The following is an 18,911-nucleotide window of genomic DNA, read 5'->3' on the forward strand; positions in this document are numbered from 1 at the left end:
TCAGTGGCTGTAACTTCTGAGTCTCCGGGTTAGTGAGATGGTTCAGTGGATAAAAACCTTGGTTCATAGGATTATTATTATTATTATTATTTTAGAGTTTAACTTTTCTTTTTCTTTTTTTTAACATCTTTTATTAGGTATTTTCCTCATTTACATTTCCAATGCTATCCCAAAGTCCCTCATACCCTCCCCCCCAACTCCCCTACCCACCCACTCCCACTTTTTGGCCCTGGCATTCCCCTGTACTGGGGCATATAAAGTTTGCAAGTCCAATGGGCCTCTCTTTCCAGTGATGGCTGACTAGACCATCTTTTGATACATATGCAGCTAGAGTCAAGAGCTCCGGGGTACTGGTTAGTTCATAATGTTGTTCCACCTATACATAGAATTATTTTTACCTCTGGGATTGATGTAAAAATGAAAGCAACCCTCCAAGATGTCATCTAATGCTCACACCCACACCATGACCTACATGCCCCCTCACACATTACATACAACAATACTAACAATAATGACAATAACAAAATTAATTTAAAATATTCCTGGTTCTAAGGAATTACTGCCTTCTCTCTAATCACCTGTGATACCATGAGAAGTCACTATGCCCAGGGCATCCCATCTGAAAAGAGATAATGATGGCTACATTTCACTAAACATCAAACAATACAGGGCAGTGGATGAAAACAAAATATAGGTTGGATAGTCTCAGGAGATAATTTTGGATAGGGAAACCCTGAAGTCAACAATGTGTGTCTCATCTACTCAGATCTGGAAGCTTGTTAAATATGAGCCAGAATGAGAAGTATTGGAAAGAAACAGTGGTGTTTCTGAGAATGCCCAGAATTTTATTATCCTGGTAAATACAGCCAACAATTCCTTGTTTGCATATTATCACTTGCATTGATCCACTACTTAAATGCACCTAGGTTTGTGGTCCATGGAAGAATACGCTGAGGTAAAGCATCTCTGAAAAGCATATCCAAGGATGTGGAAAAAAAATGAAGCAAATTCTAAAACACAAAAACAAAATTTACAAAATCTGTTTAAATACTTCATTTTGTTCCCATATTAGAAATGTATCTTGTGGGGAACTCGGGAAGTTTCCAGCAGACAGTGGGGCTCTGATACCACATGTCTCAGGCTGCTCCCTCTGACTTCATTAGCATGATGTAGCCTGTAACATGTTGAGGAAGAACGTGCAGATGGAGCTCCAAGATTCCCCACAGAACTCCAGGGCAGTCTTCCTCTGGTTGAGCACATCTGGATCCTCTAGACACTCTGGATCTCTAACGGCCATGGTCTGGGTTGCAGCTGGATTGAGTGTGATATCCTCTTTGACCTTGTTTGGCTCCGTGGAGACAGCTTCTTGGACCTTGTTGTGCTCCCTTGCGGAGACCTCTGCTTTCTCCTTCCTGGGCTTCATGTTTCCACGTGCATTGGGGTTTACCAGCTTGAGGTTAGACTCTGGAAATTTCTTTCTGCACACTCTGGTCTTCAGGACACTCTTGGCGTTCCTGCAGATATTTTTCTGTTTGCGCAGCATGCGGGCAACCTGTTTCCAGTAGATCTGGTCTTTGTCGTGTTTAAGGCAGTTGGTTGGGTCACCAGCAAAAACACAAGAAAACTCCTGATCGGCTTGTGTGCACTGGACCTTCAGGCTGAGGCCCTGCTCCTCCTCAGTCACAGCCCATCTGCATGTGGCTTGGTCTTTGGTGACAAACTTGCCATGCGTCATAGATTTAGATGTCCTGCTTCTCTGCTTATTCTGGGCCTTCCCCAAGGAAGGAGCTGAACCCTCTACCCCATACTCCGCTGTGCTGTGTGATGCGTTCTTGGCTCTCTTTCTGACCTTTTCTGAGAACACCTGAGTGGCCAGGAGAAGGAAGGAGAGCAGGATGAGGCTGTGGAGTCTCATGGCATCAGCTGGGTGGACACCTGTTTGGCAAAGGCAGGCGAATGAGTGGCAGCATCCAATGGCTCGAGACTGCAGGCTGCCTCCCTCCACTCCCACAGTCCTGGCCCACTTTAAGGTCTGCCAAGCGGGCCTGCCTACTCTCATTTCCACTTTAAAGAAAGTTACACCTCCTCTTCTTACCCACTGCCTGAGCTCATGACTCTTCCCTATTCACTCAGCTTCTCACTTTCTCAGCCCTTGATCTACTCCTGCAACAAGCTCCAAGTGCCTACAACAAAGCAACATCCTGAAGGTTATTGCCCCATGGAGTGAGAAAGTCCCAGACCTTAGAGAATTCATAAGATACAATCGGAGAAATTTAAATAGTATCAGCTAGGGACTCTCTCCCTTCTCAGCCCTTCGTTTCATCTTGGAAAAGCTATTCTTCCCTTCTAGAAATTGTTGGATAAAACAGCCACTGACCCCTTGGCTAGCTCCAGAGAGAGTTGGGTTTCTACCCCATCATCTGTGTGGGTACCAATGACCACCGGTTGGGAAAGGATATAGTAAGAGTCACAGAAGTGTCATGAAAAAGCTATGTTGACTCAGGGTTGAACATGCACAGGGTTTGACATACTGGGCTGGGTGTGGCTGTGTGAAGAAAAGGGGAAAGTCATGAGGAAGAGTCTCAGGAAGGCAGGGAGGTGGGGGAGGCCACTGACCTTGATGGGGCCAACTTGAAACAGGGTGGAGAGGGATGAGTTTCAGATCGTATAGACTGCAAGGTGGAAGGTAAGGATCATGACTGAGTTCAATGGCACAGTGCCAGGCATACAGGGAGCATTTATTCAATGCCTTTTTTTTTTTTTTTTTACATCTATAACAAAAATAAAATGACTTTCAACGGTGTATTAAATGACATGGTTTCTACGAGGTATAAAGCTACAGATAAAGGCAGAGGAGATGCACGTGATTGTTTGCCAACTCCTAGGTGTTAAGCAGTGCCCTAGCATTTGATTCTCACCCCTCAGGCTGGGACAGCTAGGGCTCAGACAGATAAGCAAGTTGATCAGGGTCCCTTGATGGGCAAAGACGGTGGTCTGGAAAGCCAGAGTGTGTCTCCCTTTCTGTCAGTCCTTAGTGCTCACTTCTTGCTTTCTGCCTTTATTCTAACTCTTTAGAAAATAGCAAAAAGAAACAACAGGCTGTACAAGGTTTGGTATGGCATCAAACACGACCACTAGATAGTTCTTCTTTTAAAAACATTAAATCTATGCTTTAAAAAAAATTGAGAACTTTTTGTCTGAAAGGTAGCAAAAGCCCAGGAAATCACCACAATTTCATTTCTGCCCATGTGGAAGGTAAGAAAAGGAAAAGGCCCCAAGAGAGTTTAGACTAAAGCATGGCTGAGACAGGAGGCTGAAAGAGCCAGGGACAGACCTGTTTCTCCTGGCACTGTGACATAGCTTTTATGTTCCCATAATGTGGTCCGGACCCAAGGAGGTCCAGGGGCTAAGAAGTAGATAAAATAACTCTTAAGAGGGGACTGGCAGGATGGCCCTGAGGATGGAGTCACTTGCCAGGCAGGCCTGATGGCCTGAGTTCGATGCCCAGAACCTGTGTAAAGGTGGAAGGTGGGAATCAGCTTCTTTTTACGTTATCCTCTGCTGTCAGCATATAAGCCCCCCCATCCCTGAAATCATACATACTAATTAATAATAACAATACTGATTTTATGTATGTATACACACACACATACACACACACACACACACACACACACACACACACACACATACACGAAATGTTTAAAAGAGCCAGGCTTACCTTTCTGTGAGTGTGCCAATCCAGGTGTACTGGGGAATGCAGGCTTCCAGTCCTCACGCTGGGGTGCAGGTTGCACTATTTATACAGGAGCTCAAGTGGCTTTTACAACTCACATACCTTATTCACGCTCCTCCCAGCCACACCCCTCAGGGAGAGCCAGTCCGGGAGGGAAGGTACTAGGTGGAATCCAAAGGCTGGGGGGGGGGGGGGGGAGGTTGCATTTGCTGTGAGCCCTCCTCCTTGGAAGCCCTTCCTTTCCCATCCAGCAGCGATCTTTATGTAAGAACAGAGGAAAGGGCTCATTTCCTCTAGTGCCTTTCCATAGTCTCTCCAGTGACTCTTCCCATTTCATAGACAGAGAGATTTGCACTTAATAGTAAAGGGGTCAGGATTCACAGAGCTGGTGATTTTCACCCAGTACTCCCAATGTCCGTGGTCTGATCTCTTCCCACCTGGCTGGCTTCAGGCAATATCTGGAAAGTGAGTGACTGAAGTTGCTGAAATCTGACTCTGAGTTCCTGGTTGCTGAGAGCCAGCTGGATCTACTGTGTAGGCAGGTGAATCTGTGGGCCCCAGGGATGGTGGAGAGATAACTCTCCACTATGGAATTTCATTTGAAAATATTTGCTTCCAGGTCATCAGAGAGAGCGTTCACAGGTTATGGTGTTGCAGGTAGAGTCTCACTCTGGATACATCTAGGTAGGGGATCCTGGCCACAGCAAGCATCAAACTTAGTGACAGTCCACACTCTCAAATCTCCGTCTCCAACCCCTACTGTGGCTACTTTGTGCACAGTACAGCACTTAACAACAGCATCTCCCTGCACGAAGCCCACTGAAGTCTTTCCTGGTGCTGAGCTGTTTAGATTTCCTACTGAGATCTTAAGTTGTTTTCTTGGAAAACAGGCATTTGTATGAGAGTGTGTCCTTTGTGTGAGTGTCCTTTTTGAATTCGGTGTTTCTCATTAGATTGGTAATTTGTCATTGCTTAAATTCTTCATAAGAGTTGAAATAACAAATGCAGCCTGGCTTTTGGTGACGTGGAGTGAAGAGCACAATGAATATTAGTAATGAATTGGTAGTTGCACCACCAGTGAAGGCTGGTGACTGAATACCTTTCTCATTCAGGCTGGTTGGTCAGTGGGAAAGAATATCGTGTTCTAAGCTGGTTTTAGTCACATGCTTTTTATACATAACTGCTTGTCCTGGGGCCACCAGCAAGTGTTTGAGTGGGTGTGTTTGAGCTCCAAGGTTAGTTTTAGCTAAGAGCAATACTATTAAGCCATCCTAGCCATCAACCCACCCACCTCTTTGGAAGTGACCTCATGAACAGAAGAAAATGCTGAGTCACCTCATTACAGCAGTATCAACCTATTGGTCAGACAAGTACATGGAAGCCTTTCCAAGTGACAGAGGAAACAGGGGTGGGAGTATGGGGGGGTGGTCAGGCTAAACAAATCCAGTGTGTGTGGTAAACAAGTACTCATGCTGGAACTATGAAAAGAATGTGCATTCCAAGTTTTCAGTTCGGAGGTTTCTGACTCCCTGTGTAGCAAATCAAAAGATACCTGCTGCTAAAGTCTCTCTTTTGTAGAGCATCCAGAGGCAGTGTTGACACTACAGCTGTGCTGTGGAAGGAGGCAGACTGAAGAGCTCTTCAAAATTCCTTGACTTGCAAGAGAAAGAGCTTTTCAGACCATTTAGTGTCATCAACTCCTTTTGTTAGGTGTGTTCAATGGTTTCAGATTCTGAATCAATCTAAGAAATAACTCTTAGTGTTAGTTTAGACTAGTCAAGAAGAGATTATTAGGGATTTTTTTTTTTTTTGGTGGGGGGGGTAGGTTGTAATACTAGAATGCCAATAATTGACACTAAGACAATTTAGCTTGTTCTTGTTTAACAGTTTTTGCAAACACTAATCTTCCTTCTGAAAAAGCTTTCTGTGGTGGTAAAGGTGGTGGTAGGGGAGGAGGTGCTAGAGATGGTGATGCTAGAGGGTAGTGACGTGGAGGTCGTGTGGTGGTGGTGGTGGTGGTGATGGAGGTAGTAAGTTAGTAGGGCAGTAGGTGATAGTAGTTTTATTCTTTTATGATCAATGTTCCCTCAAATCAAGCTTTTTGACTATCTTAGAACTTTTTAAAAGTACATTATTTTTAGCAGCAAAGATTCCTTAAAGGAGTCCACCTGATTTAATACTTTTTCATAGCTTCTCTCTGCATCTACTTCTATGTGCACGTGCATACACACACACACACACACACACACTGTCACTGTGTGGCTTGGCATGTGACCATGCTCCTTCACATATACTCTGAAGATGTTTGGGTGAGAAGCCTAGAAACAACTCTGGAGAGGCCAGTAGGGGCACAGAGCCAAGACACTTCCATGTAGGGGGCTGCTTCAGAGAGGACAGGGGAATAAGAATAGCTTGTGAGATCTCCCCTATTCCACTGAATCATTGCTAATTCCTTTATTTGTCTAAAAACCAACTAAAAACTACAGGCTATTGGCTAACAGGAATGTAATCAAGGCTGCTATAGTGTTTGCCCCAAGGAAGTGGTGGACAATAAGGGGGGGCTTATCTCAGATGACAGTGCAGAAGTTAATTGCCAGGTTGGAGGGAAGCCTAGGGTTCTACCCATGGGGACATCTTTCCTATCCAAAGTAGAAAGGAATTGCTCAGGAGCCTGCAGAGACAGCAGTAACTGGGAACTGGGAGTGGGAGCTAGTGATTCCATATTTCTGCAGTGCCTATTCTAGGCAAGTTGCACTATTAGGTACTCAAGGGAATGCCAACACTAGGTTGATTTGACTCCTGTTCTCAAGACCTGGCAGGTTTGCCTGGCTCTTCGATACTGATAGTTTTCATATCACACTGGAAAGCTGTGGGGTCATATGAGCTGAGACTATGTCATATCCAGTGGTGAGCTTCTGAGACAGCACAATGTCCTCTGAGATGCCTTTTCCATCCAAGAGAAACCCTACGGAATTGATGTTTATTACAGCATTTGTAAAGGGTCTATTCAGTTCATTTGTATACCTATTGATTAGTTAGTTAGTTTGGTTTTTGGTGTTTAAATTTTAGAGTTCTTTAGATTTACATATTCTGGAATTTAATCCCTTGTGAGATGAATAGCTGGCAAAGTTTTTCTCCTATTCTGGAGGTCAACTCTTCACTGTCTTAATGGCTCCTCTGTTAAATGCTTTGGCAAAGCTATGAAGTCTCTGGAGGATCTGGGCTTCTGTATCAACGAAAGCACCCAAATCCGAGAAATAATCAGATCAATAGTCAGACAGAACAGTCTGTAGGTGCACTAAGTGTTTTTGCTGTTGTTTTAGTGCAAGTTGAGGTTCAAATGGGTCCTGTATCCCATGAGCAGGTCCTTGGCTGATGAGCATTTATAGTTCATCAGGCCTTGAGAGTTTGGACTCACCACTGTTCCTTCTGTTGTTGTGGAGTGATGGCAACATGGAAAACTCATAAAGAAAGGCTAAGACCTAGTGAAAACCAGACACTCTGTAGTGGGTTATTTGAAAAGTTAGAGGTTTTAAAAGGAGTTGTCTGAGGAAACTATTACATCCTCCAATTAACCTAGTTTTCTGGGACATGAGCGTCTTATTGAATGACGTTTCTTCTACCAGCTATGCCTTCGGGTTCTGAGAATGACATGTGTACCTTAGCAATTCTCAGTAATACCTATCTCCCAAAGGAATTAGGAGATAGGATGGCCTTGTATTATGGGCTTGATATGTGTAGAGACATGTGTGAGTTTGATTTACATGATGAATAGCTAGGAGATGGGACATTCTCCAAGTCTTTTTCAACATGAAGAGAACAAATGTTAGGCAAATGTCCAATGGTTTATAATAAATGTCAAGACAGAGACACGTGCTAGGCTGGTAACCCATATGAAGATGAGTTTTTTAAAATTTAGACAGTGAATTGTTTCCTGGGTTCCACCCTTCATCAGAGACAGTCTTACTAAGGACTCAAAGCAGCTGCACACACATTCTGCAGAGCTCCAAGACAGAGGCTGACAAGAAGAGTCATTTGCATAGTCTGGGGCATCCCATCAGGTTGTAGCTAACCAATTCTAAAAGGCTCCTCGGGTAACTGAGGGGTCTGAGTGGAAGTTAACCTCCTCCAACGCCATGTCACCTGGCAAGAAGTCATGTTCTCCTGCAGGAGGAATGTGCTAGAACACTCAGTTTCTACTCCATCCCTCCCAGCAGCTATGCTGAGCATGGCAACTGGATGGGAAGAGTCATGGGCTCAGGTCTGAAACCATCAGGGTGGTCTGTTGGTAGCCAGGTATTGCTGTCTTAACAGTATCAGCATCAGACATTTTTTTATTGGCCAAATTTGTAAATTTTTATTAGTATATATAATGACACAAAATAATGTACTTTACTGTAATATTTTCATGCATCCATATAAAGATCTTTAATAATATTCACCCTTACTGTCCTCTTATGTCTCCACACCTGCTGGTTTCCCTTCTCTACCTTACTAATCCCTTTTCTGTTTTTGTGACTTTTTCCTTGAGCAGCTTCCACTCATGGAAGGAAGCATGTAATTCTTTCTTTCTGAGTCTGGCTTCTCTCCTTTAAACAGGATGATTTCCAGATATACTTACTTGCCTGCAAATGGCATGGTTCCATTTCTTTATAGCTGAGTAAGATTCTATGATGATTCACCCATTGCTGGGTATCTAGGCTGATTCCAAAACTTGTCTGCTATGGATGGCCTCACATGACACATGGGTGAATGGGGCTCTATCATATGCTGACTGCTTTCATTGCCTGTATACCCACAGTGGCTGCTGGATCATATAGTAGGTCTAATGTTAGGTTTGAGAGGAACCTTCAAAGTAATTTCCATAATGGATGCACCAATCAACTCTCTCATAACAGTGTATCAGGGTTCCTTTTCCTTCCCCATCTTACCAGCATGGTGTTTGCTTTCTGGATTGGACAATGATGTGTTTATAAAGAGATAAAGAGAGGAGGGATGTGTTTTGTGTAGGTGCAGTAAGGTATGGGGAGGAGGGGCTGCCTTGGCAGTCCCATGCTGAGCCATCCATTCCCTCTGAGGGACCAGTATAGTATAGAATAGAGTTTATTCAGGGCATGGGGAGGGGATTTAAGAGGGTAGTAGAGACAGAGAAAGGAGAGAGAGAGGGAGGGAGAGAGAGAGAGGGAAAGGGAGAGGGAGAGGGAGAGAGAGAGAAGACATAGAGGAGTAGAGGTCGGCTATGAGTATGTGGAGAGAGGGGGAATAGGCATAGGGAGAGAGGGGAGGAAGGGGCAAGAGGACAGAGGGAGAGCAGGACGGGCAAGAGCAAGAGAGAGAGGAGGGGCAAGCAGCCCCTTTTATAGAGAGTCAGGCATACCAGGCTGTTGCCAGGTAACTGTCAGGAGGAGCTTAGACAGAATGCTAACAGAAAACCAATGGGATGATGGGAATCCCAGCAGAGTTCTGAGGAACTCTAAGTTACGTTTACCTGATGGCTAAACATTCCATGTACTGTCTTTAAAGGAGTCTATTCAGGTAATTTACCCTTTTATTTATTTGATTACATGGTTTCTGATGTTTAATTTTGATAATACTTAATATATTCTGACAATGAATTCCTGTCATATAGACAATGGGAAAGATCCCCCCCTCCCCATTCTTTCGGTCATCTTCTAACTCTGAGAATCACTTCTTTCTTGGGTGTGTATGGAATGTGTTCAGAAACCCTTTGTCATTATCACACCTTGAAGTGTTTCTATCGTCACGGGGCAGGTTCTATGTCAGAACCATTGGCCTCTTTGTAGCCATTAGGAGGCATGAGCAGTTGATAAGGCATGCACATTTACAGTGAAGGGCTCATAAGGTGCTCCTGACTTAGCAATGAAAATTTTAACTAAGATATATATTGCCATAAGAACCCCCAGAAATCTCAATGAATGTTTGATTTGTATTTCCATAATGATCATGTCTGAACATTTCCATCGGGGAGGATGGCATCAGGATGCCTAGAGAAAGGTGGGACCTGCTAAGATGGTTTAAGGTATGATACAATGTCCAAGCTGCTGAGGACCCTGTGCTGACCTGGATGGTTCTACTGCATCCCTTTGGAGGCAAAGGTCAATGGCTAGAGAAATCCAGGATAGGCTGAGGGGAAGGGGCAGTACCTACACACTGCAGCCTTCCAGGGGCACCACTCTCAGAACATCTTCAGTCTTGTCTCTGTCATTTTTTTTTTTTTAGTTTAAACATATTTTAGATGTATTTCCTTCCTTCCTTCCTTCCTTCCTTCCTTCCTTCCTTCCTTCCTTCCTTCCTTCCTTCCTCTTTCCCCTTCTTCCTTCTCCCCTCTCTCTCCTCTCTGTTCCTTCTTTTCTTTATTTTGTCTTTCTTTTCCTTTCCCTCTTTCCCTTCCTTCTCTTTTCCCCTTTCCTCCCCCTCTCCCTTCTTTCTACCAACCTTTCCTCCCTCCCTTTCTTCCTTCCATACTATTATTTCCTTTTCTTCCCTTCCCTTGTCCTCCTTTTGTCTCCTTTCTGTTCCACTTTTCCTTTTGGGCATTTATCTGCTAAGCTCCTGATTGCCCCCGTGGCCAGGGTCTGCCCCAAGAGGGTAAAGTTTTCAGTGTTCTGATTTATAAACAATGAAGTTGTAAGATGAGTATTTTAACATGCTGATAAACTGTGGGTTCTTGAGGCCCTGGAACATTAGCCAGGAGATTGACAGCCTAGTTCAAAGTGGAAATGTTCTCTGGGTGCATCAGAGAGGAAAGGAATCAAAGGCTTGCTTTCTCCCTTTGCTTTTGTTGTGAGGCTCTGGGCCATTTACACAAGGATGTGAGCCTCTTGGACTGGGGACTAATGGCAGCAGTAAGGCAGACAATCACAAAGAGAGGTAGCCTTGTCCTATCTATAAGATTAGGGGTCATGGTTATTTATGAGGAGGTCCTAAGGCAGACTCCCAACCACCAGGAATTAAATGGAATGTCTGTAGAGGGTAGCAGTGTCAGAGGCCCAACTAAGTCATCCCCAGACCAAAATAGAAGTCTGCAAAAGGGAAACCTTCATTTACCAAGGACTATTTGCTACCCAGAGTAAGGGGAAATTTGTCCAAATACAGAATTCTGCTTGAAGCTGGATACCTAGCTACAGAGCCATCTGTGGTACTCCGTAGGACCACTCAGTTGGCCTCATGAAGTACTGCAGGCACATGGAGACAGCTGTCAGCAACTAGGGTGGCTCAGTGCTCCATGGAAGGCCAGCTTCTTTCTGCTCTTGCTTTATCACTGGCTCTACCCATCAGCATTCTCTCCCTGGAAAGTGTATCTGGAACATGGACAATAACTGCTTTTCCCCTCCTTGATGGATCAGAAGAGGACTGTAGAGTCTTGTCTCACATAGTTAATACTTTGCAACGTCCTACAAACACTGTATGGTTGAGAAGGCATCCTGTTAGGAATGATGGAAGGAGGCTTCCAGAGCTAACTGGCTAGCAAATCTTTCTAGAGAAGGGGAGACAGGGAGTGGTTCTTTTGGGTGCTCTTTGAGGGCAATGTCAGAGAGCACCAGCGGGGCTTCTAGTACTTTCTCTGGAAATAGAAATACCCTTGTAGGACTTGTGGTTTCTGTCAGTAGTTGTGTCTGTCTAAGGGTAACCAAGGACCCCTGAACTCTGGTACTTGCTCTGTATACCTGGCAAATAGGCCAGTTGGTGCTCTGCTGCCCTCTGGTGGCTGCCACTGGAATGTAAAATAATGTGGAACAGGGTTACAGAGTTGAGGGGAAGATGATGGCCTCAGTCATGGTAGCTCCAAGAACCAACTGTGCGTTTCACTTACCTTTTAGTTGATGCTGTGCTGTCCGGGACACAGAATTACTAACAGCAACGCGATTGATGTATAAGACCAGTGGCTCATACCCTTAGCATTCTCAGCTAGTGGTGTTGGCAAGCATTGGAATGAGCTTTGTGATTTGACTGAAGAAGATGCCAGACAGATTATACACTATGATGAGAGCATGCCCAGTTTCAGTGTTAGCAGGCTGCAGCTGTGTAGAGAAGACTCAACACTCAGAGAAAGGCAAGGCTCATTGGCTTGCCATTGCTCAGCAGCCAATGAGAAGTACAGAAGTGGACACTTAAAGGAACTCAAAGGCCAACACGACTCGGTGTCAGTCTTGCCATGAGAGTTCCAGGCTCACTCTCTGATCTTGATACACCAGTGACCGCTCATCCCTCCCAAGCTCCAAGCCTGTGCTGGCTCTCTGAACTTGTACTCACAGGAAGGTCCAGGCACTTCCCCTAATCCCCGTTGCTTCTCAGCTCATTCCCTATATCTTCTGTACAGGCTCTGAGCCTCAAGCTCGTAGGCAAAGCTGTCCACTGCTTAAAGTTCTCAGGGAATTTTGTCTTTGCCAAATTTTTGTCCCTGAAATCCCCTTCTCTGCTCATCTACACAGAATCCTCTCTCTCTGACTTCTGTGCTTGTAATTGCATTCATGGGTTCTTCATAAACCAAAGTTGTGGGTTCCCATAACTTTGCCAGTGCTGTTAGCCTTTGTCTGGTTGTTGTCCTGTACAGCATAGCACAGTGCCATAGTCAAAGCCCCTCATTGTGTGTTATTACATATCTTCAATTAAAAAAAAAAAAAAAGGTGTGCTTTGTTTTGTGTGTATAAGCATCTTCCCTGCATGTATGTCTGTATACCATGTGCAGGCCTGATGTCCCTTGAGGTCAGAAGTGAGTGTTATGGAACTGGGCTTACAGATGATTGTAAGATAGCATGTGGGTGCTGAGAACTAAACCCAGGCCCTCTGCAAGAGCAACAAGTGCTCTTAACTGCTGAACCATCTCTCCAGACTCAACTCTCATAACACTCCTCAGAGAGTGGCCATTAGTTCTACCTACATTGAAAGTGAAAAAACAAACAAACAAACAAAAACTAACTAACTAACTAAATAAATAAATAAACCCATGATTCTAGTGATATCCCCGAAACACAGAACTCATTTGCTGCAGACGTCAAATCTGCTCATAACTCCTCCCACTCCAGACACAATATTAGTTCTTGCTCTGTGGCAAAAGATTAAAAGTGATAATGGCAATGCTCAGCTAAGATTAATAGTGCCTGAAAGCTGCCCTAAAGGAAAAAAAAAAAAATAAAAACAGCAAAGATACAGCTTAGAGCATCCAGCCTGGCCTCTGGAAGCAGAGAGGACAGAGGAGAGAGAAGGAAGAAGAGACAGTTCTCTGGACCTGTGAGGAAGAGGATCAAAGGCTGAGGGTAGTGGTGATGACAAGTATACTTCTGCATTAACTGGACACTGTCACTCACTAGTTCTTAATCTTCTCAAATTCTAGTTACTAAGGTGTCAATAGACACACAATCACTTCAGAGACACCTACAAACTAATTCTAAGAGAAGCCACCTGATCCTCTTGTATACCTCAGGATGATATCTTCTTGGTTTAAGAATGTACAGAATTTTGTTACGTGTAAACTTGAACTCTGTGGTTAACCCAGAAAGCCTAGCACAACCTTTACTAAACACATCATCTCGGAGAATTCCCTAAAGCCCCGCACTGCAGCTTGGGCACTACCCCGAAGATTAGAATGTAATTGGTCAGGAGTGGGCCCTACACAGGTAGAATTTAAATCCCCACTAGTGATTTTAATATGCAGTAGATGTTGGGAAATTGCCCGAGATTTTAAAGCTGTATATATCGTATAGCTCTGCTGACAACTACTCCTGAGCTGTGTATCTGATAACGGAACAATCTCTTCAGTTTCTAAGACTTGGCGAGAAATCTACTGATTAAAAATTCAGCAAGCTCTTGAAAATCTGTTTCTCCAAAGATCTACAAATGGGAAATAAGCAATTGCTCAAGCACGCCAGCAATCGGGGAAGAACCGGTCAAAGTCATGACAGGGGTCCACATCACAGCTCCTGCTGAGGTTGACAAAAGTCTACAAGTAACAAAATTCTGTATGTTCTTAAACCAAGACAAAAAACAAATGTGGGAGAATGACTCAATTTTTTTGTTTATCCTGGGTAACATTTAATTTTGTCCTTTCTAACTTTGTTAATTTTATTTTGAGTGTAGAGATCTGTTCCTTCTAAATTCACACCTTCACTGTTTTGACCATGTGCTACTTTGGTAAGGTAACTGTGCTGGGTTGAATAGTGCCCGACACGATTAACAGCCTTATGAGCCCCTCAGATGATATTTTTGTAAGGGGATAGTTGGGTATGTATAGAGATCTGGACCGTTTGCTAAGAAATGTTCTCTTAAAAAACTACAACGGTGCTAGATTAGGTAGCCCAGACTGGTCTTGAACTTGCCACCCTGTTGTGTCTGCTTTTTTTCTGTGAGCTGGGATTACAGGCATGTATCACCATGCTCACTAAAACAGTTAGGTCCAAAAATCTGTTAGCCCAAAAGACAACTGAGTGAGGAGGCAGGATACCAGCGGCTCTGCATGGGAGTGCTGCAATCCTGGAGAGCAGGGGACTAATCAGAGCATGGGCTTCATCACAGGTACTGCACGCTCTGGCCACTCAAGGAAGCCACACTTACCACGCTCCTTTAAATTGAAATGAATCAGGGCTGGGGTCGTATATGGAAAGGCTGGTGTAAAACAAACCCTTTACCTGCAGGACACAGTCTCTTTGACTTGACCAGCTTTCCCCCACTGTTCACTTTTGGAAAGGTGAAGGCCAACAAGGATAACCACAGCAAACGCAAATTCACTTTACACTTCTGTGTGTTTTAAGGACCAAACACCAAAGGCTCTGTTCATTCATGCTTTATTTTAAATCTCAGCATCAGGACAGGCTGATGACACACATCACAGATGACCAGATGACACTGAACGTAATGGCCATCCTTACAAACCAGAGAGGGCCACTAAACTGTGAACCAGGACCTGTGATTGCGATAATGATTCTGCTCCCAGCTGAGCGACAGTTCCTTCTCTCAAGGTCCCTTGTTCTGAATTTGGCAGTGGCATCAAGTGGGACACTCCGTGATTGTACTTGAATTCTATTTCTAAACCACAGGCAGCTCCACAATAAGCAGACGGAAATCCACAAGGAAGGGCACTGCCTGCTCTAGGTTGACACACTTTTAGTGAATGCAGACTCCTTTCTACAGCATCACTAGGTCACAACCACCCCAACAGTAACCTCATTTAGAAGAAAAATCTAGAGTATTCATTTGTTTAAAAAACTGACTGTGGTAAAAGGGTATATATACAATTTACTATACACAAAATACATCTCTTCTGTAAACTGGTTTGTGTTTAGCACACTTCACGTATGGAAGTAAGTTAGGTACCCAGCTATGACACTGGAATAGCTGGTTCACAGGTAAATGTATCCAGGGGGAACAAGGACCCCTATATGTTTTAGTGTCTAAATAGAAATTCAGTGTAAAAAGAAAAGTTGAAAACAAAACAGGAGAGAATCATTCATGAGTTGCAATGGATATGTGGATTATAACCATGATGACTGTTCATTCCTGACAAAGTGCTACCCTAAGACCACTGATGCCATGTTCCTAGTGCCCGCCTGAGTCTCCACCAGGTTTCTTCTGTACTTGGAACGTTCTAGAAGACTCAGAAACTATCCAAAATCTGTGATGCTTTCCATGTTGACTATCTTGATGCTGAAATGGAAATCAAACATAATGTTAGAAACTAGCTTTGAGTTACAAAGAAAAGCAAGAATGCAGACTCCTAAAATGCTTGTGTCAGGAGCCCAAAGAACTATAGAAAACACAAATTTATTCAAGAGGCAGGTGGGTGGGACTTGAGTGCATCATCTCATCATTGTGTTCCAGTTTAATTTCTGACATAGACTTTAAAAAATATGTTTATAGGAGTTTATTGTAAAGGAATGTTTTACAGTGTTCGCACAGATTAAAAACAAACAAACCTCTCAATTCCATAACCCTCAATGTACATGGGAATATTTGGAGCTGATTATATTTACTACATTTAACAACATCTAATTATATACCCTGCACATCTAGATGTAATCATGGTCCATGTGTGTGTATCAACACATATGTACATATACACATTATCTAATCACATATGTAGTTGGATTCCATGTAATTAAAATCATGTTATATAATCTATATACTTATTTAGATTTTCCACTTAATATGTTAGAATTACTTGTGTTGTAAAAACTAAAAGCAATAGTCCTACAAATTTACTTATATGAAAGCATCGGACTTACTTCAAGCAGCTTCAACTCCAGTTGTCAGTATCGAGACGGGCTAGAAACAGAAACAAAACAGAGAACTGTAGCACTGTGGGCTAGGCTGCAGGTGCTTTCACCATCTCTGCTGGGAACCAGGATGTGACTACAGTCACAGCTGAATACAGACCAATCCCCAGAGAGTTTACCAAGGAAAGAGAATGGCAGAACAAGCAGGCTCTTCTATCTATTCGTACTGTATTTGAAAGAATGATGTGGAAGATAGCATGAGGCAAGCTGAGGTTAAAGAATGTGTGTGCTGAAGGTCACTAGGAACATGTGTGCAGTATATCAGAGGAGCAGAGACCAGATGGTGGGCAGGTGACTGGCCACGAATGGCTCCCTGAAACTTGACTGTAGGATTGGGAGGTAGAAACCAATGGAAATTCTGCAGGAATCTTGCTGGATTCCATGTGTGTGAGACCAGATGTGTACATATCCTGTCAGTAGGTTTCTGATTAACAACCAATGCTAGTCCACCATCCTTTCACACTTCACTAAGACTACCACCTTGACCAGCATGAAGAATCTGTGCAGAAAGAGGTGGGAGGATTCCATCTGGAGGGCCCACACCCAGATCATTGTACAAGAGAAGGGCCTCCAGGCACCTTCCACAAGACAGGCACACATGGAGCAGTGCAGGAAGGGATACCATGGCCACAGAGCACTTCCCTAGAATCAAATTTCTTTTTTCCTTTAGGTAGGAGAAATATGGGGAAGGTGGGCCCTTTGCACGTCTCCCAAAGCATCCATAAGCAGATTACACAAAATGTACCTTCCACAGCTCAACAGCAAGGCATAAGTTTGAAGATATACTTCACAGAAACAGTACAGTATATCTTCCCCAATGTGGTTTGTTAACATTAGATGGGAAAACATCAAGCAGGGTATAGTGGCTAAGGCCCATAATCCAGTACTTGGGACACTGACACAGGAGGATTGCCATGAGTGTCAGGCCAGAATGGGGTACAGAAATGAACCGGCACAGAAAGGATACAGATCATGTAGTCTCCAGTTGAGTGGGCCCAATCCTTTCTATGATGGCAACTTGATGGGATTTAACATCACCATGAAAACACACCTCTGGACATGTCTGCGCTGGATTTTGGAGGTTAGGTTAAATGAGATGGAAGACCCACCTCAAATGTGAGTGGTTCCTTCCTACAGTGTAGATGTCCCAAACGAAATAAAAAGGAGAACACAAGCCAGACACTAATATTCATGCTCTCTGCTTCCTAGCTGTGGGTACACTGTGACCAGAAGCCTCATGCTTGTCATCATGACTTCCTGCCATGACTGACTGGCCATACCGTGGAAACGTGAGACAGAAGAAATCTTTCCTTCTCTAAGTTACTTCGGCCAGATATTTTGTTACAGCAGATATGCTTCCTCAGAGGAAACTACCTCTCCTTAGTGCAGACTGTATGGGAGGCAGAATTAACACTATGAAGAACATCCCAGGCTTCGTGGCTTAGCAGGAAGCCCATTGCTTTTCTTTTTCAAGGCAAAAGCAAATGACAGGTCCTGCGACGAACTGACTAGAGGCTGGGGCTGTATGAATACATGCATTGCACAGCAAATATAAAAGGGGGCTCTATTAAATTTGTGAAGCTGAATTTACTACTAGCAAGATGCTTCTTGCTTATTAACACTTTGCCCCGTCCAATTCCCCAGGAGGTAGTAGCTTGGCCAAACTGGCCCTACCTTGGCTAAGTGTCAGTGAGTGCTTTGATTGTCACAAAGCTTTTCCTAAAGGGCCAAGCACCGTCATGAAGCACTCACACCTAGCTTTGTCCTGGCTACAGCCAGTGTGTCGGTGCTCAAGTGGAATCACATTACCAGGTCCATGTGAAGGGAGCGGGTATCCAGGCTTACATGTACAGAAGGTCTCTCTAGGGGGTCTTTCCCTGTTATCCATGGCTCTGTGGGTAATAAAGGGAGGCTGAGTGGAACTGGCTTGGCTGACAAGCTAGGGATGCACGTTTACTTATTTACTGAATGGTTGGCTTATTTTTAGATTCTGTCAGAATCATCCAGAGAAGAACACTCCCATTATCATAAACTGCAAACCCTCAGAGAGGGGACTACACTGAACTGTGATTGAACATTTGACCCTCAGGAGCTCATTTGACCCTCACAACATCTAGGCAAGTACAGCTCTTATAGACACCCTCTACAGATGTAGGAACTGGAGCTTAAGGACAGTGTTAGCTTTCCACAATGAAGCAAGTAAAACAGAGTGAAGATTTACTCCAATCTTAGACCCTAGAGTCTTCTGACAGGAGTTGGGCGTCTTGTTGAAGCTGAAGTAACTCTGTCCCTAGGGCTTCTGAGATGTCACTCTCTCATCTTCAAAACATAAGCAAGCCTTCTAATCACCAATTGACTTTGAGTTCTTTTTCCTGCCCGGGAGAAGGAGGCTCCTCAGGTGACCCACCAGGTCCCCATAGGACAGCAAACACTCAGGAAAGAAAGATGATCGATCTTGGTGTAAGTGTCACTGAGAAAGTGGCTTCTGTGACACAGGATGGGCCCCTGCCATCTTTGGGACTTACGATATTGCAAAATCGAAACAAAGCGAACAAAACCTTCAACCTGTCTTTGGAGCCATCCCGCTTCCGGAGTGCAGAAAGCTCAAAGGCATCCAGACGTCCTGTGGAGCCCTGAGGAATGACTTTAGGCACTAACACAGCCCTGGCTTCACCTCTCACGCGATGTGGACCACAACCCTAGATGAACCGTTCACAGGAAGGCTCCTGTTTTTCCTGTCCTCTATCACAATCACCTCCTTCTTCTCTGCAGTAAATCAGACGGAAGCCTTAGCAAGGCTTCCTGCAATCCATTTACACAGACACGAACCGTTATTCAGGAGAGCCAGTAGCCCAGAGAACCAAGGGTTTCATCCAAGAGTCAGG

At 44.1% G+C, this 18,911-nt stretch overlaps 2 protein-coding genes across 6 annotated transcripts in view; both read right to left on the reverse strand.

Moving 5' to 3' along the window:
• Window positions 1-224: 224 nt before the first annotated feature.
• On the reverse strand, window positions 225-3,905 carry LOC110295433 (fibroblast growth factor-binding protein 1). Of its 2 annotated transcripts, XM_085836182.1 has the most exons (3): window positions 3,722-3,905; window positions 2,617-2,672; window positions 225-1,935 (listed from the first exon to the last, which is right to left on the reverse strand). In XM_085836182.1, the coding sequence occupies exon 3, from the start codon at window positions 1,913-1,915 to the stop codon at window positions 1,160-1,162; it is 756 nt and encodes a 251-aa protein (XP_085692308.1). In that variant the 5' UTR covers window positions 1,916-1,935; window positions 2,617-2,672; window positions 3,722-3,905; the 3' UTR covers window positions 225-1,159. The 2 variants fall into 2 exon arrangements, with proteins under 2 accessions (XP_085692308.1, XP_021019596.1); XM_021163937.2 differs by lacking the exon at window positions 2,617-2,672 and having other exon boundaries at window positions 3,722-3,904.
• Window positions 3,906-14,522: 10,617 nt separating this feature from the next.
• Prom1 (prominin 1) overlaps window positions 14,523-18,911 on the reverse strand; it is a 113,215-nt gene continuing 108,826 nt past the window's right edge. For all 4 annotated transcript variants that reach the window (XM_029477915.2, XM_021161787.3, XM_029477913.2 and 1 more), the window contains 2 exons: window positions 15,976-16,015; window positions 14,523-15,397 (listed from right to left, as the gene is read on the reverse strand). In XM_029477915.2, coding sequence (XP_029333775.1) covers window positions 16,000-16,015 — 16 coding nt within the window. In that variant the 3' untranslated portion in view covers window positions 14,523-15,397; window positions 15,976-15,999. The remainder of the gene's footprint in view (window positions 15,398-15,975; window positions 16,016-18,911) is intronic.

This window comes from Mus caroli, unplaced genomic scaffold (assembly GCF_978045245.1).
Source record: "Mus caroli unplaced genomic scaffold, Mus_caroli_1 scaffold_4, whole genome shotgun sequence".
In the NCBI taxonomy this organism is placed as follows: domain Eukaryota; kingdom Metazoa; phylum Chordata; class Mammalia; order Rodentia; family Muridae; genus Mus; species Mus caroli.